The following is a 12,663-nucleotide window of genomic DNA, read 5'->3' as shown; positions in this document are numbered from 1 at the left end:
TCTTGTGCCTCAATTATTGTAATCGCATCCTCTCTGACCTTGAGTATTCCAATCTTGCTCCATACAAGCCCACACCGAAAAATTTTGAAAAATTTCAAGCATCTAATTCAAATTACTACTGCCAGAATAATCACCTTAGCCTACCACTTTGATCACAGTACCTCCCTCTCCTCACATGAACTTTAACTATTTCCATTGGCTCTCCCTTACAAACTTTTGGTCCCTACCATCAAGGCCCTTCTTCTATCTCACTGTATCACACACACCCTTCACTCTGCCAAGGATGTCCACCTCCATCCTTTACTTGTCCACTTCTACCACACACACCTTCATGCCTCCTTCCTTGCTAACCTCAGTGACTGGAATGCCCTCCCCAAAATGATTCACAAACCCAGTACCCTGCCCTGCAAACCCCTTCCAAAGATCCACCTTTACCATGATACAACTATCTAATGATAATTACTAAGCACGTGACCTATTTAGTGATTCATTATTATCCCTCATACACCCATCTTATTTTTATTCAAAAACTTAAGCCTCCATATTATACGTAATATAAGACTTGTCTTTTTTTTTTTTTAAGATCAGTTTAGTTAGACTGGTATCCACATAGGGATTTATACTCTTAAATTAAGATAAATTGATGAGTCAATTTAAAATGAAGTCAATTCCTTACCAACTTAAGCTCAATCGATATAAGCCATTTTAAAATGGATTTACACCAGGTTTTTTAAGTCACTTTTAAAACACACCTTTAGTTAAACCTATGCAAGTCCATGTGTAGAAAGACCTTAAATAGGATATCTAGCGTTCCTAATATTTCAACCTCTTCCCCTGCCCCTCTACCTCATTTTGTTTCCACACACCTCTGTGGCATCTTGTCCACATTTAGACTGTAAGCGCACTCAGACGGGAAATGTCTTTGATGTTTGCACTGCACCTAGAAAAGGCCACCAGTTTTGTTTGGGGCCCCTAGGTGCTACTGCAAACAAAAACAAACAAGAATCCTACTGCAGAAATATGAGAAACATTATTCCCTGTAGGCTAGCCCTAATTCAGCCTTTTTGCAACTTTTGTTTCTCTTTTTATCTTGCTTCGACTAGTACAGACGCTACCCTAGTCTATATTCGATTGGGAAGATTGAGAGAGATGAGAAAACACCTACATCTATTTTCATTGGTCAATGTTGCAGTCAAACTAAAGACCCAATGTTAAGAATCTGTGGCACTTGCTTGCTCTGCTGAAGAATGCAAGTTGTCACATCTTAGCAGACATGATATTCAGGAAGTTCTATTTTTAAACTGTAGGCAAAAATAGTAGTTTTATTTTGTTCTGCCAAAAAAGCAATTACATGTATTTCTGTAGAGACCCATACATACCTTTATAAAAGTACTCCCCCATACACTCCCACCACAATATTAGAAGCCCCATGAATCAAGCATTATATTTAATAGTTTATGAAGGACAGGTTAAATATAGTGGGGTTTTATCCACTATAGACAAATTCCTACACTTTTTTTCTTGCCTGTAAAGGATTTGTTCTTCTGTTTGTACACTGTTACACTTCATACTCTAAACAAACAACATTTTTGCCTCTAACACAAACTAAATTGATATCTATGGTCTCTAAATCTATACTAAAGTTTGCTCAAGACGACAGAAACCTAAATCCACATTTTATACTCAGGACTGAAATCTCAAGTCACTCATTCTTAAATCAGCTAATCATAGAACCTGAGAAGCAGAGTAAAAATGTTCTTTAATATGACATATGCATTCTAGCTACCGTTTTTTAAAAAGCTAATATTTAAGTTCCTGTTCAGTAACACCTACATGCATGTTATTTCTAAGTGCTTCTGGAGCACATTGCATTTTACATGCAATTAAAGAGACTTAGAGCTTGTCTACACTGGCAATTAACAGCGCTTCAACTTTCTCACTCGGGGTGTGAAAAAACACACCCCTGAGAGCAGCAAGTTGCGGCGCTCTAAAGCACCAGTGTAAACAGTGCCCTGTGCTGGGAGCTAAGCCCCTCCTTGAGGTGGGGTTTGTTTTTTTTTTTAGAGCCGCTGTGACCACAAAAGGCACATTAAAGTGCTGCCACGGCAGCGCTTCAGCATTGCCGGTGTAGACTAACCCAAAGTCCCTACCCCTTGCAGCTCACACTTTTAACAGCATATGAAGTCCCATCATCTGAGGACACATTTAACATTTCTCTGAATTTGCCTTACCTTAAAACTCTTACACGCATTTGCTATTAAAGAAAGTATCCTCATTTTGTCCAAGATTAAACTGCATTACCTTTCATCCATCAGTACTCAGCAGTGATAGGTCTCAAATGCTCAAGAACAAATATTTTCCAAAAATTCCTTCTGTTCAAAACTTGGCTGCTCAGGGCTAGATATTGCGAGCTGCCTAATGCCCTCAAGTCCAACTCAAGGGTGCTCACCACCTCCCCACAGACAGCCAGGACCTTCTAAGAGTAAGCGCTTATCATACATTCCTATATATTCCTGTATCATTGCCGTAACACTGCAAAGCCCTGAACTCTACGAACATTTTTCCTGATAAATATATTTGAGCAGCAGATCATCTGGAAGTGCAAAACTGCATGGGTTTATCGAGCGCACAAAATAAAATCTAATTTCTGTGAACTCTGACAAAACATTTAGCAGCCTATCATCTTTCTGCTTGTTAAGGTTTCACAGCACTCTAATTTTTTTTTCCTTCTTAAGCTACTGCAAAAATTGGCTAACCTGACCACAAAGTTTAGTGTCACTCAATCTAAACTTAAAAATCTAATGTTCTTTTTAATACACAAATCTATCATTTGTACTGTACTGTAGGGAACAAGCCTTCACTTTTTGGAGAGAAATGGTCTGCATAATCTAGAGAGAAGCTTCCATCTCTACATTCTACGATTCCAGAATACTACTCTCCAACACATTTTAGGCCAGTAGTAGTCAGAATCTTCTGCCACAAGAGGTACAGCATCAGTGTTCAACAAGGCTGGATAAACCATAGGATTTCAAAGCTATTAATTAGGAAACAAGTGGACATGGAATTAACACATAACTACTTTTCCCCAAAACAGGCATATAATTTGGGTAAAAATAATACTGTAATCATCTCACTTGTTTCAAAGTATCTAAACGACAAAGCACTGAGGGTCAAAAAGATCATGTTCAAATTATTACCCATGAACTAGATTTCAGTTATCAAATAAGAATAACAAAGAAGCTACAATTTTTAAGTAAACATCAAGTTTAAAAAAGTACCCAACACTGACTAGCCTGACATCTCTGGCCCCAATCCTTCAAACACTTAAGTCACTCACAAGTATCAAGTTAAGCATGCGTGTGTTGGGAGAATCAGGGCCCAGGCCAACAAGTTGGAGTAAAAAATATTTGCACCTATACATCTCCAGCAATTTAAAGAAATAGATTAATATATTTTAAAAGCTAGATGGGATAGTTGTGATTATCTAGACTGACCACTTGCATAACACAGGCCATAAAAAGTATAATTCCTGCATTCAGAGCAAAAACGAGGGGTGGGGGAGGAAGGAAACCCAGGCCAAACTGTTGAAATCACCAGGCAAATCACCTGTTCTCTAGAATGTTCGAAGAACAACTCTCACTGACTTCAGTTGCAGCTGTGAGTACTCAGCACTTCTGCAAATCAAACTCCAGGGTCTCAAGTCAGGCAGCCAAAAAATGAGAAATACACAATCAGTGATCACATGTGAAAAGCCTGGTTTAAGCGACAGAACCTGGGGCAGAGGAAGAATAGAATCCAATTCTCCAGAGCAACATTCAACTGCCTAAAACCATGAGAACCTCCCTTCTCTTCCTTCAATCCCCAGGCTCTGCAAACCTTCCAACCTCCAAACCACTTCTACAGAACATCTGTACATGCTCGTGCTTCACACCATACACTTCCCTAGCCCTCGCATCCCACCCCTACACCAAGTGGTGGGATCTGCTGCCACTTGAGGAGCATAGGTGCTGGAACCAGAGGTTCAGGTAGTGCTGCCACACCCCCTTGCTTGAAGTGGTTTCCATTATACACAGGGTTTACAGTTTGGTTCAATGGCTCTCAGTACCCCCACTGTAAAAACAGTTCTAGCACTCCTGCTGAGGAGGGGGAGGAACCCCAGTAGGCCAGTCTGTACTACACTTTGGTTCAGTGGCCGAGAGTCTGGAGGAAAGCGTGGCTGGTGCCCATCCATCCAAGTATGATCCCATTCTTTTCTGCTCTATCCCTCCCAACATGTCCTGGTCCTGTCTCTTCCCAGTCCCATTCTCCTTATTTAGCTGGTCTCTACACCTCAGGCTTTTCATCCCAGGATCACCAAGCCCTAGTCTCACCCCGGCAAACTGCTCATCCCAGTCTCACTCTGCCACTCCTACCCCGTCTCCTGGCCCAATCTCTCTCTTCCCCCCCACCACCCTGCTCCCCTATCCATGTTCCCTGTCAGTGGCTCACAGTCTCCCTCCACATAGGCTCCTAATCCAATCTCAGTGTCCCTTCTTCCCCATCCCAGCTCCTTGTCCAACTAGTCCCATTTCTCCCCCACACCCTAGCTCTTCTGCAGATGTCTCCCCACCCCCTCATTTCTTTCCCCCTCCCCTCTGGTTCCCGGTCCCAGTCTCCTTCACCTCCACCTCTTCCCCCTCCCAACCCCCCTTTACCCAGCTTCCATTCTCAGTTTTGGGGTTCACTCCCCATTTCCTTCAGACTATTCCCCCTCCAAATCTCGCTTTTGTCCCCTCCGCATTCAAATCAGGTAACTTTCTCCTCCATGCTGCCTGAATGGGTGCCAACAGGGCATCACTAAGAGCACAGGAAAGGTAGACGTCCATCCCTCAGTTTAACTTTAGGTGCCCATGCCCAACACAGCCTGCAGCAGCCCAGATCTGCAACTGCAGAGCATGTCCAGCTCAGCTCCAAGTCACAGCACACTCAGTGCAGACAGAATCTTCAGATAATTTAGCTTCTAAAATCAAAATCTCTACTGAGCACATGCAAACTGCAATTTTTCAAAGGCTTTTTCAAATTTCAACAGTTTTCACAGGGACAGAAAAAGGCACATCCCTGACACAAAGTCCACCCCCTTGCCAAACTCAGAAAAAAACGGTCACAAGAAACGTTTGTATTACCATAGTATCTAAGCGCCCTAGCCACTGATCAAGACCCCCAGTGAAGAGTTTACAATCTATGGCCTTGGTCTACACCACAAAGGTATGTCAGAAGAGCTATGCTGGCTAGGAATGTGGAACAAAAAAACACACCCTCTGAAGATAATTAGGCTGACAAAACCACCAGTGCAGACGCTTCTGCCATCTTAACTAATGTCATTCAGGGAGGTGGTATTACTATGCTGGCAGAAGAACTTCTGTCAAGATACACTGCATCTACCTTTGGCCAACACAGCCCATGTCTACGCTACAGAGCCCAGGTATAATAGATACAGAGGGAGAGACAGACAGACAGATGGGGGAATTCAGACTCATTGATGATTATCCATTAATAATTTTGACATCTAATCATTTATAATCCATTTAATACATAGCACATTGATTTTATATAGTGCTAAGAAGTCTAAATACAACACAATTATCTTTGTCAACCAAGGCAGTGATCCATCTCAAAGATAAAATACTCTCTAAAACTGCTTGGCTGACTGTGTTGGGACGTGCTCTCCACAGCAGCCCTGAAAGAGTTGATTAGGCTAGGTGGGCCCCATCAACCAATTAAGCTGCAAATGGGGGAGATTTAGGCTGTGTGGAGGGCCTAATTATAGGGAAGCTCACCTATGAGGGCGCAGGCAGGGCTTCTATAAAGCTAGGAGGCTGGCAGTTGCAACAGGGTGGGAGGCAACAGGGATGAAGCCTTCAGCTTCTCTCCTTGCAGTAAGGGAGCAGGAATGGGAGACAGGACTACTCATGAGGAAGGGTTTACTTAATGGGGCTAAGAGAAAGGGGTCTGACTAAGAAGGCTGATGAAAAAGAAGAGGGCAATAAGATTGATGAAGTCCCAGAACCAACTGCTTGCCACAGAGCCCTGAACAGGAACCCAGAGTAGAAGGTATGCCTTGGTTTCCCAATCATCCACTGCAGAGTGGTTTTGTTAAGGGCAGTTGATACGAAGACTGCTGGAGACACTGCAGGAGTGACATAGTCAGGGCAGTCGGTATGAAGACTGCCTGATGCTGTGGGTGCAGAAGGACTTTGAAAGACTCCCCATGAAGAGGAAATTATAGTGTGATCTCGCTGGAGGGCCGTGTCATGCAGTAGACATACTGTGACTTGGTGAGCAGGAGAAGAACTGTACGGGGGAAGACCAAAAAGGGGTTGCTAATCTAGGCAGAACTAATCATCAGGAGGCACCACCCAGTGGCCAGCAGACCACCCTGTGACACTGACCTTCCTTACTTCATCTCTCATATTATTCCTTGTTTTCCTTCCTAACTTTACTCCACTTTCTTTCCTATAAGTGATCTAATGTATTTTTCCTGAGTCGTATTCAGTTTCCAGTTCTCTTCTTTCTCTTTCCATCTACTATCATCTCATCTCTTTTCACTGTGTTCTCCTCCTTTTCTCTCTTGCATTTCGTCCTCACCTCTGCCTCCAAAAAAATCTGTATACATACTGCTTTCCTAACTTATCCCATTAACCTTTGCCCCTCTCCCTCCTGCCCACCCTGACATAGGGATCAATTTGTTAACCAAACAACTGGTGGTAGGTTTAAGTTTGTACTCAAACAAAAGATTGAGACACACACACCCCACGCCACACTGTCTGGAGGCAATGCCCAAAAGAAGAGCCACGCCCCAAGCTGCTGGGAATGGGGAGCATGCTGGAATGCCTAACAGAGTGCTGTCCCTGATGTGTGCTTGAGAATTGGGCTCCATCTTTCCTATCATTCTCTAGTTAGTAGACGGCTGATAATTTGAGGTGCCTGTGGGCCAAGCTTCAAATTTTTCCTAATACCTTTTGGCTGCTAGATAGTAAAAACATACTGGGTTTGTCCTCCTCCACCCCCATCCCTACCCCCCCCCCCAAAAAAAAACAACCCACCACCACCTTTTGGCTGCTTCAGGAATGGGGAGTAATTTCTGCTACTTTACTCCTCCCCCAGTCTCCTGGTTGATGTGCTCAGGGGTGGAGGGAGAGATGTACTATTGCTACCCTGACAGGTTTCAGAGTAACAGCCGTGTTAGTCTGTATTCGCAAAAAGAAAAGGAGTACTTGTGGCACCTTAGAGACTAACCAATTTATTTGAGCATAAGCTTTCGTGAGCTACAGCTCACTTCATCGGATGCATACTGTGGAAAGACTTTCCACAGTATGCATCCGATGAAGTGAGCTGTAGCTCACGAAAGCTTATGCTCAAATAAATTGGTTAGTCTCTAAAGTGCCACAAGTACTCCTTTTCTTATTCCTACCCTATCCCTCCCTCAACCTGGTGTTAAGTCCTTTTCCCCAAAAAATGAATAGCTACAGTACATATGTCTCCTAGCTGCTTAGGGCTTTCCCAAGCATTGGCAAAATTGAGTTCTTATTTGTTCCACTGCCATCCAGAAGACTTTGAATAGCAGCAATGAAAACTGACAAGCCTGGTCAGTTTTCACTCAATAGTATTTCCAAAGAAACATCTAATCAGCAACATACCCTGAAGATGTCTGTCTGTAAAATAACATAGCAGCAGTTTATCCTGAGTTTGCATTTGAAAGGTTACCTTTGCAACCACAGGGCTAGAATGAAAGCTTAAATTCTGCAGCAGTTGATGGCACTGGCCTGATATAAATCACCTTTGTATTTGCTTCAAGTTAAATGTGTCAATCTCCACTGAACAAACTGTACCACATATTCATGCATTCTTGGTGAACCAAGGGAAGATTAAGCATTAATCTAAATTAGTATTTGGACAAAGCTATACACGTATCAGACAACATCCAAATTATTATTTTAAAGAATTAAGGCATATGATAATTTGAAGCACAGTGAAGTAAATTTAGTCATAAATTCAACGATAAAAAAAAAATGGATGCATCCGATGAAGTGAGCTGTAGCTCACGAAAGCTTATGCTCAAATAAATTGGTTAGTCTCTAAGGTGCCACAAGTACTCCTTTTCTTTTTGCGAATACAGACTAACACAGCTGTTACTCTGAAAAAAAATTCAATGGTATTATGCTAAGACTTGTTTAATTCTTTCCTCTGCACTCTATATATTTGCTCCATATATTCCGAAGAACCATATTGAAAGGCTTCCTCCTTCCATTACATTTCAGGTGAAAGCAAAGAGAGAGACGGACTACTGAGACAAACATACTTGCCTTCAAACACCCCAAAGGTAGCATATTCAAAACCAAAAATTGGGCCATTAAACCTCACCCACCTTGTCTCTCTAACATCCTGGGACCTAGATGGCTGTAACACCACTGCATATTCAAAATAAATGAACAGCATTAGAGTATACAATCAATGCAGAAAATTATATGCCAACTGAATACACAAAACTGCAGTACATGAACACAAAGGATACACATATACACAGTCAATAGAATACGGAAAAAGCCAAACTTTTGTTTTCAAATAAAACAGCTAACTGTATAAATATTTACCTACAAAAACAGCAGTGTACCATTGTGCAAGAAAACAGGAATTGAACAAATTATTATTACAGTCTTTAAACCAGACTCCATTTAAATGTTTCTGTGGCCTGCTTAACATTCCATGCATATTTCTGGCAAGGTAGTTCTGGCTGAAGTTCAAACTGTCCTTTTCTAACTTTCACTTACTATAAAAAATTGTTTAATATAGAAAAGTATACAGCAAATGTTCTTATTTTACCAACACCTAAAATACTGACACTTGTGTTCAGTAACTCTACATGGAAACTTTTAGAGCAACTCTTCAAAGTGAGATTGTGTTTACCAGACCACACCATCTATAAATGTTACATACTTCCATAATCTTTAAACTGTAATAAATTCTTCATTTAGCCAATGCAAGTTTATAAAAAATACTAAAAACCTATTTTTTAAAATTGATGTTTTTTCACTCATTGAGTTCATTTAATCTTATTTATTACATGCCACCAAGCCCAAAAGATGTGAAGTCATTCTGTGACAATGTAGTCCAAAGAAATTTGTAGTAGCCCACATAGTCCTCAAATTGATTAGAGAAACACTAATTTACCAAATTTCTCCCTAAATGTTATCTTCTGATAAGGTAATCTATCATATTATATAATTATGTCTCAAGCGGCTGTGTTTCCAATTTGTTCAAACCAGCTAATAAATCAGCATGGTCATGCTGCAAAGTTATAGTGGATTCTACACTAGCATTTGAAAAATGAAAACACACTCCAGGCTTCTAGTTATACACCACTCACAAAACTATGTATGGGCACTAACCACAGACAGTGCTGCTTTGTCTCCTAAAATAAGTTTTTACCGCTCAAATAATATTTACAAATTGGAAGTAAAAAGATACTTTAATACTATACAGAAATGACTGGGGACCTGATCCTGCAAACACACACACCTAACTTAAGTGAGTTGGCCCACTTCAGAAGTCAGTGTGATTATTCATGCAAGTAAAGTTAAGCATGTGCAAGTGTTTACAGGGACTGAGTACTGTATCAGAATAAAGCTATGCAGCTCAGTCAGTCTATCCACTGCAAGGCTTTATGCTCCATTTCTTTTAAAAACACAGCTACATCTAAAATAGTGCAGTTTGACGGGTGTAGGAGTTGTTTGGGGTTTCTAGAGCAGAGAAGCAAAGATTCCACACAAGGCCCCTTTAAGAATATTTAAATCGGAGGAGGCCTAAACATTTTTCAGTTCTTCTGAGAAGGAATGTATTAGATTTCAACAAGTGACAACTCCGTACTTCTAAACTACACCACACTGCACCAAATAATATCTCCACTTTCACACTTCAGAGCAAAGTGATATTTCACCCGACTACAAATTCTTTAAAAGGCTTATGTTGAAATACAAACAATAGTTTGCAGAAGTTTCGATGAGAGCAAGAAGAGTTCCTTTGACTTCATATTGGGAATTGAGTTAAAGATTACTAGAGCAACCCGTGACTTACAAAAACCCAATCAAGCCTTTTAATATGTTGTGGGAAGTGTCCTTTCTGGATTTCCTTGGCTTGTAAACTTACACCATGGAACAGACAAGCCACCACCATCGCCAGATCAATAAAATCGAGTGCCGCCGACCGGCTGCTCTTTCAGGTGGCTTCAGCCCATTATTGCAAGCTGAAACGCTGCGACAGTTTTGCAACTTGGAAGGTCTCTTTCTGTCCGTGCCGTGCGGGCTGAACCTGGCTCCAGAGAGCGGGCAGCCCGGTGAAGGCGTGACGGCCCCAGCCAGCGCGCACACACCTCCCGACCGCTCGGCTGCGTGAGCGCGGAGAGGGCGAGCGGGCAGGGGCTGGATTCGAAACCCGGGCCCGCTAGTGTCCAAAAGCAAAGCTGAGGCGAGGCAGCCGATCCACCCTAGCCCGGGCTGCTGCCCGCCCCCAGGGAGGGAGCACAAAGGGGCAATGGAGACCCCCCCAAGAGGAGGTGGGAACAAGGGGGCATCAGCCAGATGTAACCAGGGGCTCGCCAGGCTCCAACCCCATGTGCCCCCCCCCGCCCGGCTCCGTGCAGGCGGCGTGGGTGCCCGCTGGCCCCTTACCTGTCCCGGGGGTCGATCCACGAGGTCTGCCGGGTGTTGTGGTCGATGTAGAAGACGCGCCCGTCGAAGTCTCTCGCCTCCTCCCAGCCCGCGGGCAGCGGCAGCTCCGAGCTCTCCCGGCCCCGCGGGCCGCCCCCCGCCGCCGGCTGCCCGGCTCCCTGCTGCGGCGCCTGCCGCCGCCGCCGGCCGCTCACCCACGGCATGGCCCCGCCGCTCCCCGGCCGCCGCCACCCGGCCCCGGCCGCCGCCCGCTCCCCGTCCGGCCCCGCTGCCGGGCCCTGGCCGCCCGCCGCCGTCGCCGCCTCCAGCGCTACCAAGCGGCCCCGCGGGGAGCGGGACTCGGGCGGCTCCGGCAGCGCCGCGCCGGGCTCATCCTCCCCCGCTCCGAGCCGGGACCAGCCCCGCCGCTAACCCCGCCCGGCAGCGGCCCCGAGAGCCCGCGTCGCCCAGCGCCCGCCCCGCTCACAGCCCCGCCGGCTCCCCCCGCTCCAGCCCGGCGCCTGCCCCGGCCATCTTCCCTCCCTCCCTGCGCCAGGGCCGGCCCCTCCCGGCGATTCCCACGCTGGGGCGGGGAGCGGCGCTTCCCCTCCGCCTCCAGCCCCAGCGGCGCAGACACTCCCCTCCGGCCAGGGGAGCGGGCCCGGGAGCCGGGGTGAGGCGCGGCGACCCAAGTTAGCGCCTGGCCCAGGTGGCACGGAAACAAACCCGGGCGTAAGGGAAAGGGGGCGAGGGGAGGGGATCCGGAGCGGCGGGTCCACGCGGGGCTTGCCCCTGAATTCGGAGCCGGGTTCGGGTTACAGCCACACGCCCCCACCCAGGGCAGTGGCTCGGCCTGGGGCGAGAGAGCCGCCCCTGTGTGAAACCGCTCCAAGTTGGGGGTTGTGTCGTTCCCACATCTAACCCCTTCTAGATCATGCGAATTTCACCCCTCGCCTGTGTTCACACCGGCACTTGAGGGACTGGAGCGGCCACACGTCATGCCTGGATCCCAAAGCCCAGATCCTCACGGTACTTCGGCTCCTAACTTTAATTCATTTCACTGGAAGCTTGGAGCCTTTGGAAAATCTGGGACCACGTGTCCGTCAAAATCTGTAGCTGTCACTAAGATGGTAGGTAATATGTATGTGTGTGTATGGGGAATGTTTGACCCTTAGAGCCTCCAGAAAATAAGATTTAAAGGCGTGCAGAAGAGACCAGCTACACAACATCAAGGCAGCCTTAACGCTGACTGCCTCCCGTGAGTTGGCAATAGCCACTGGGAATTATTCGCATCCACTCTAGCTGCATATACTGTGTTAGGTGTAGCTGTACTCAGTGATGGACAGAGGAGTTGGAGAAGCTGATCATTGTGATATGAGATGTGCGGGGGTTTGAGCCTCTCTCCCTTCCCCCATGTGTCCCCATTTCTCATGGTACACAGGCATCTGTGTCCTTTGATCAGCATCCCTCATTTCAGTGCTGAATTGTGGTGTATTAGTAGCAACACACAAGAGTCTCCTTGCCATGGGGATTGCCAGCAGTAAGAAGGGATATGAGAGTGGGGCATCACACAGAGCTAAGGTTGTGTTGGTATGTACTTTAACTCTTTCCGACTTCTGGAACTTTCTTTGCTTTACCTTAACTCTTTATTTCCTGATTTTCAAAGATCTGAGTTTAGCTGAACTTGTTGTTTCAGAAGGGCACAAGGCATCTCCAGGCAACTTTAATTCTAGGGAAAAGTTTTGAGGTATTTAATTTTTATTTCTTTAAAAGTAATTTATTAGCACTTCCATGTATCATATCCAGCTCTCCCTTCCACAGCCTTGGGCTCCTTCACAGTGATTAGTCCCAGTGCAGAATGCACTGGCTGCATGTTAGGCCCTTCCCTGCCTCTGCATCTACTCCATGTCTCTGCCAATCTAGAACAGCCTGGCTCTCCCTCCTCAACCATCCGCTCCATGCAGAGGCAGGCAGCAGCATG

The 12,663-nt window shown here is 45.3% G+C and overlaps 1 protein-coding gene across 4 annotated transcripts in view; it reads right to left on the bottom strand.

The window, feature by feature from the left end:
* Positions 1-10,906, bottom strand: part of WWC3 (WWC family member 3) — a 170,557-nt gene extending 159,651 nt beyond the window's left edge. For 2 of the 4 annotated variants that reach the window (XM_074966521.1, XM_074966519.1), the window contains exon 1: positions 10,704-10,832. Coding sequence is in view for 1 of the 4 variants with exons in the window: in XM_074966515.1 (XP_074822616.1) it covers positions 10,704-10,906 (203 nt within the window). In the remaining 3 variants the exon portion in view is untranslated. Of the gene's footprint in view, positions 1-10,703 lie in introns of all 4 variants that reach the window. The other 2 variants (XM_074966515.1, XM_074966528.1) reach the window with 2 other exon arrangements.
* Between the last annotated feature and the right edge of the window lie 1,757 nt (positions 10,907-12,663).

This window comes from Natator depressus, chromosome 1 (assembly GCF_965152275.1).
Source record: "Natator depressus isolate rNatDep1 chromosome 1, rNatDep2.hap1, whole genome shotgun sequence".
Taxonomy (NCBI): domain Eukaryota; kingdom Metazoa; phylum Chordata; order Testudines; family Cheloniidae; genus Natator; species Natator depressus.
The sequence above is the reverse complement of the archived record's forward strand: the minus strand, read 5'-3'. Positions and strand labels throughout refer to the sequence as shown.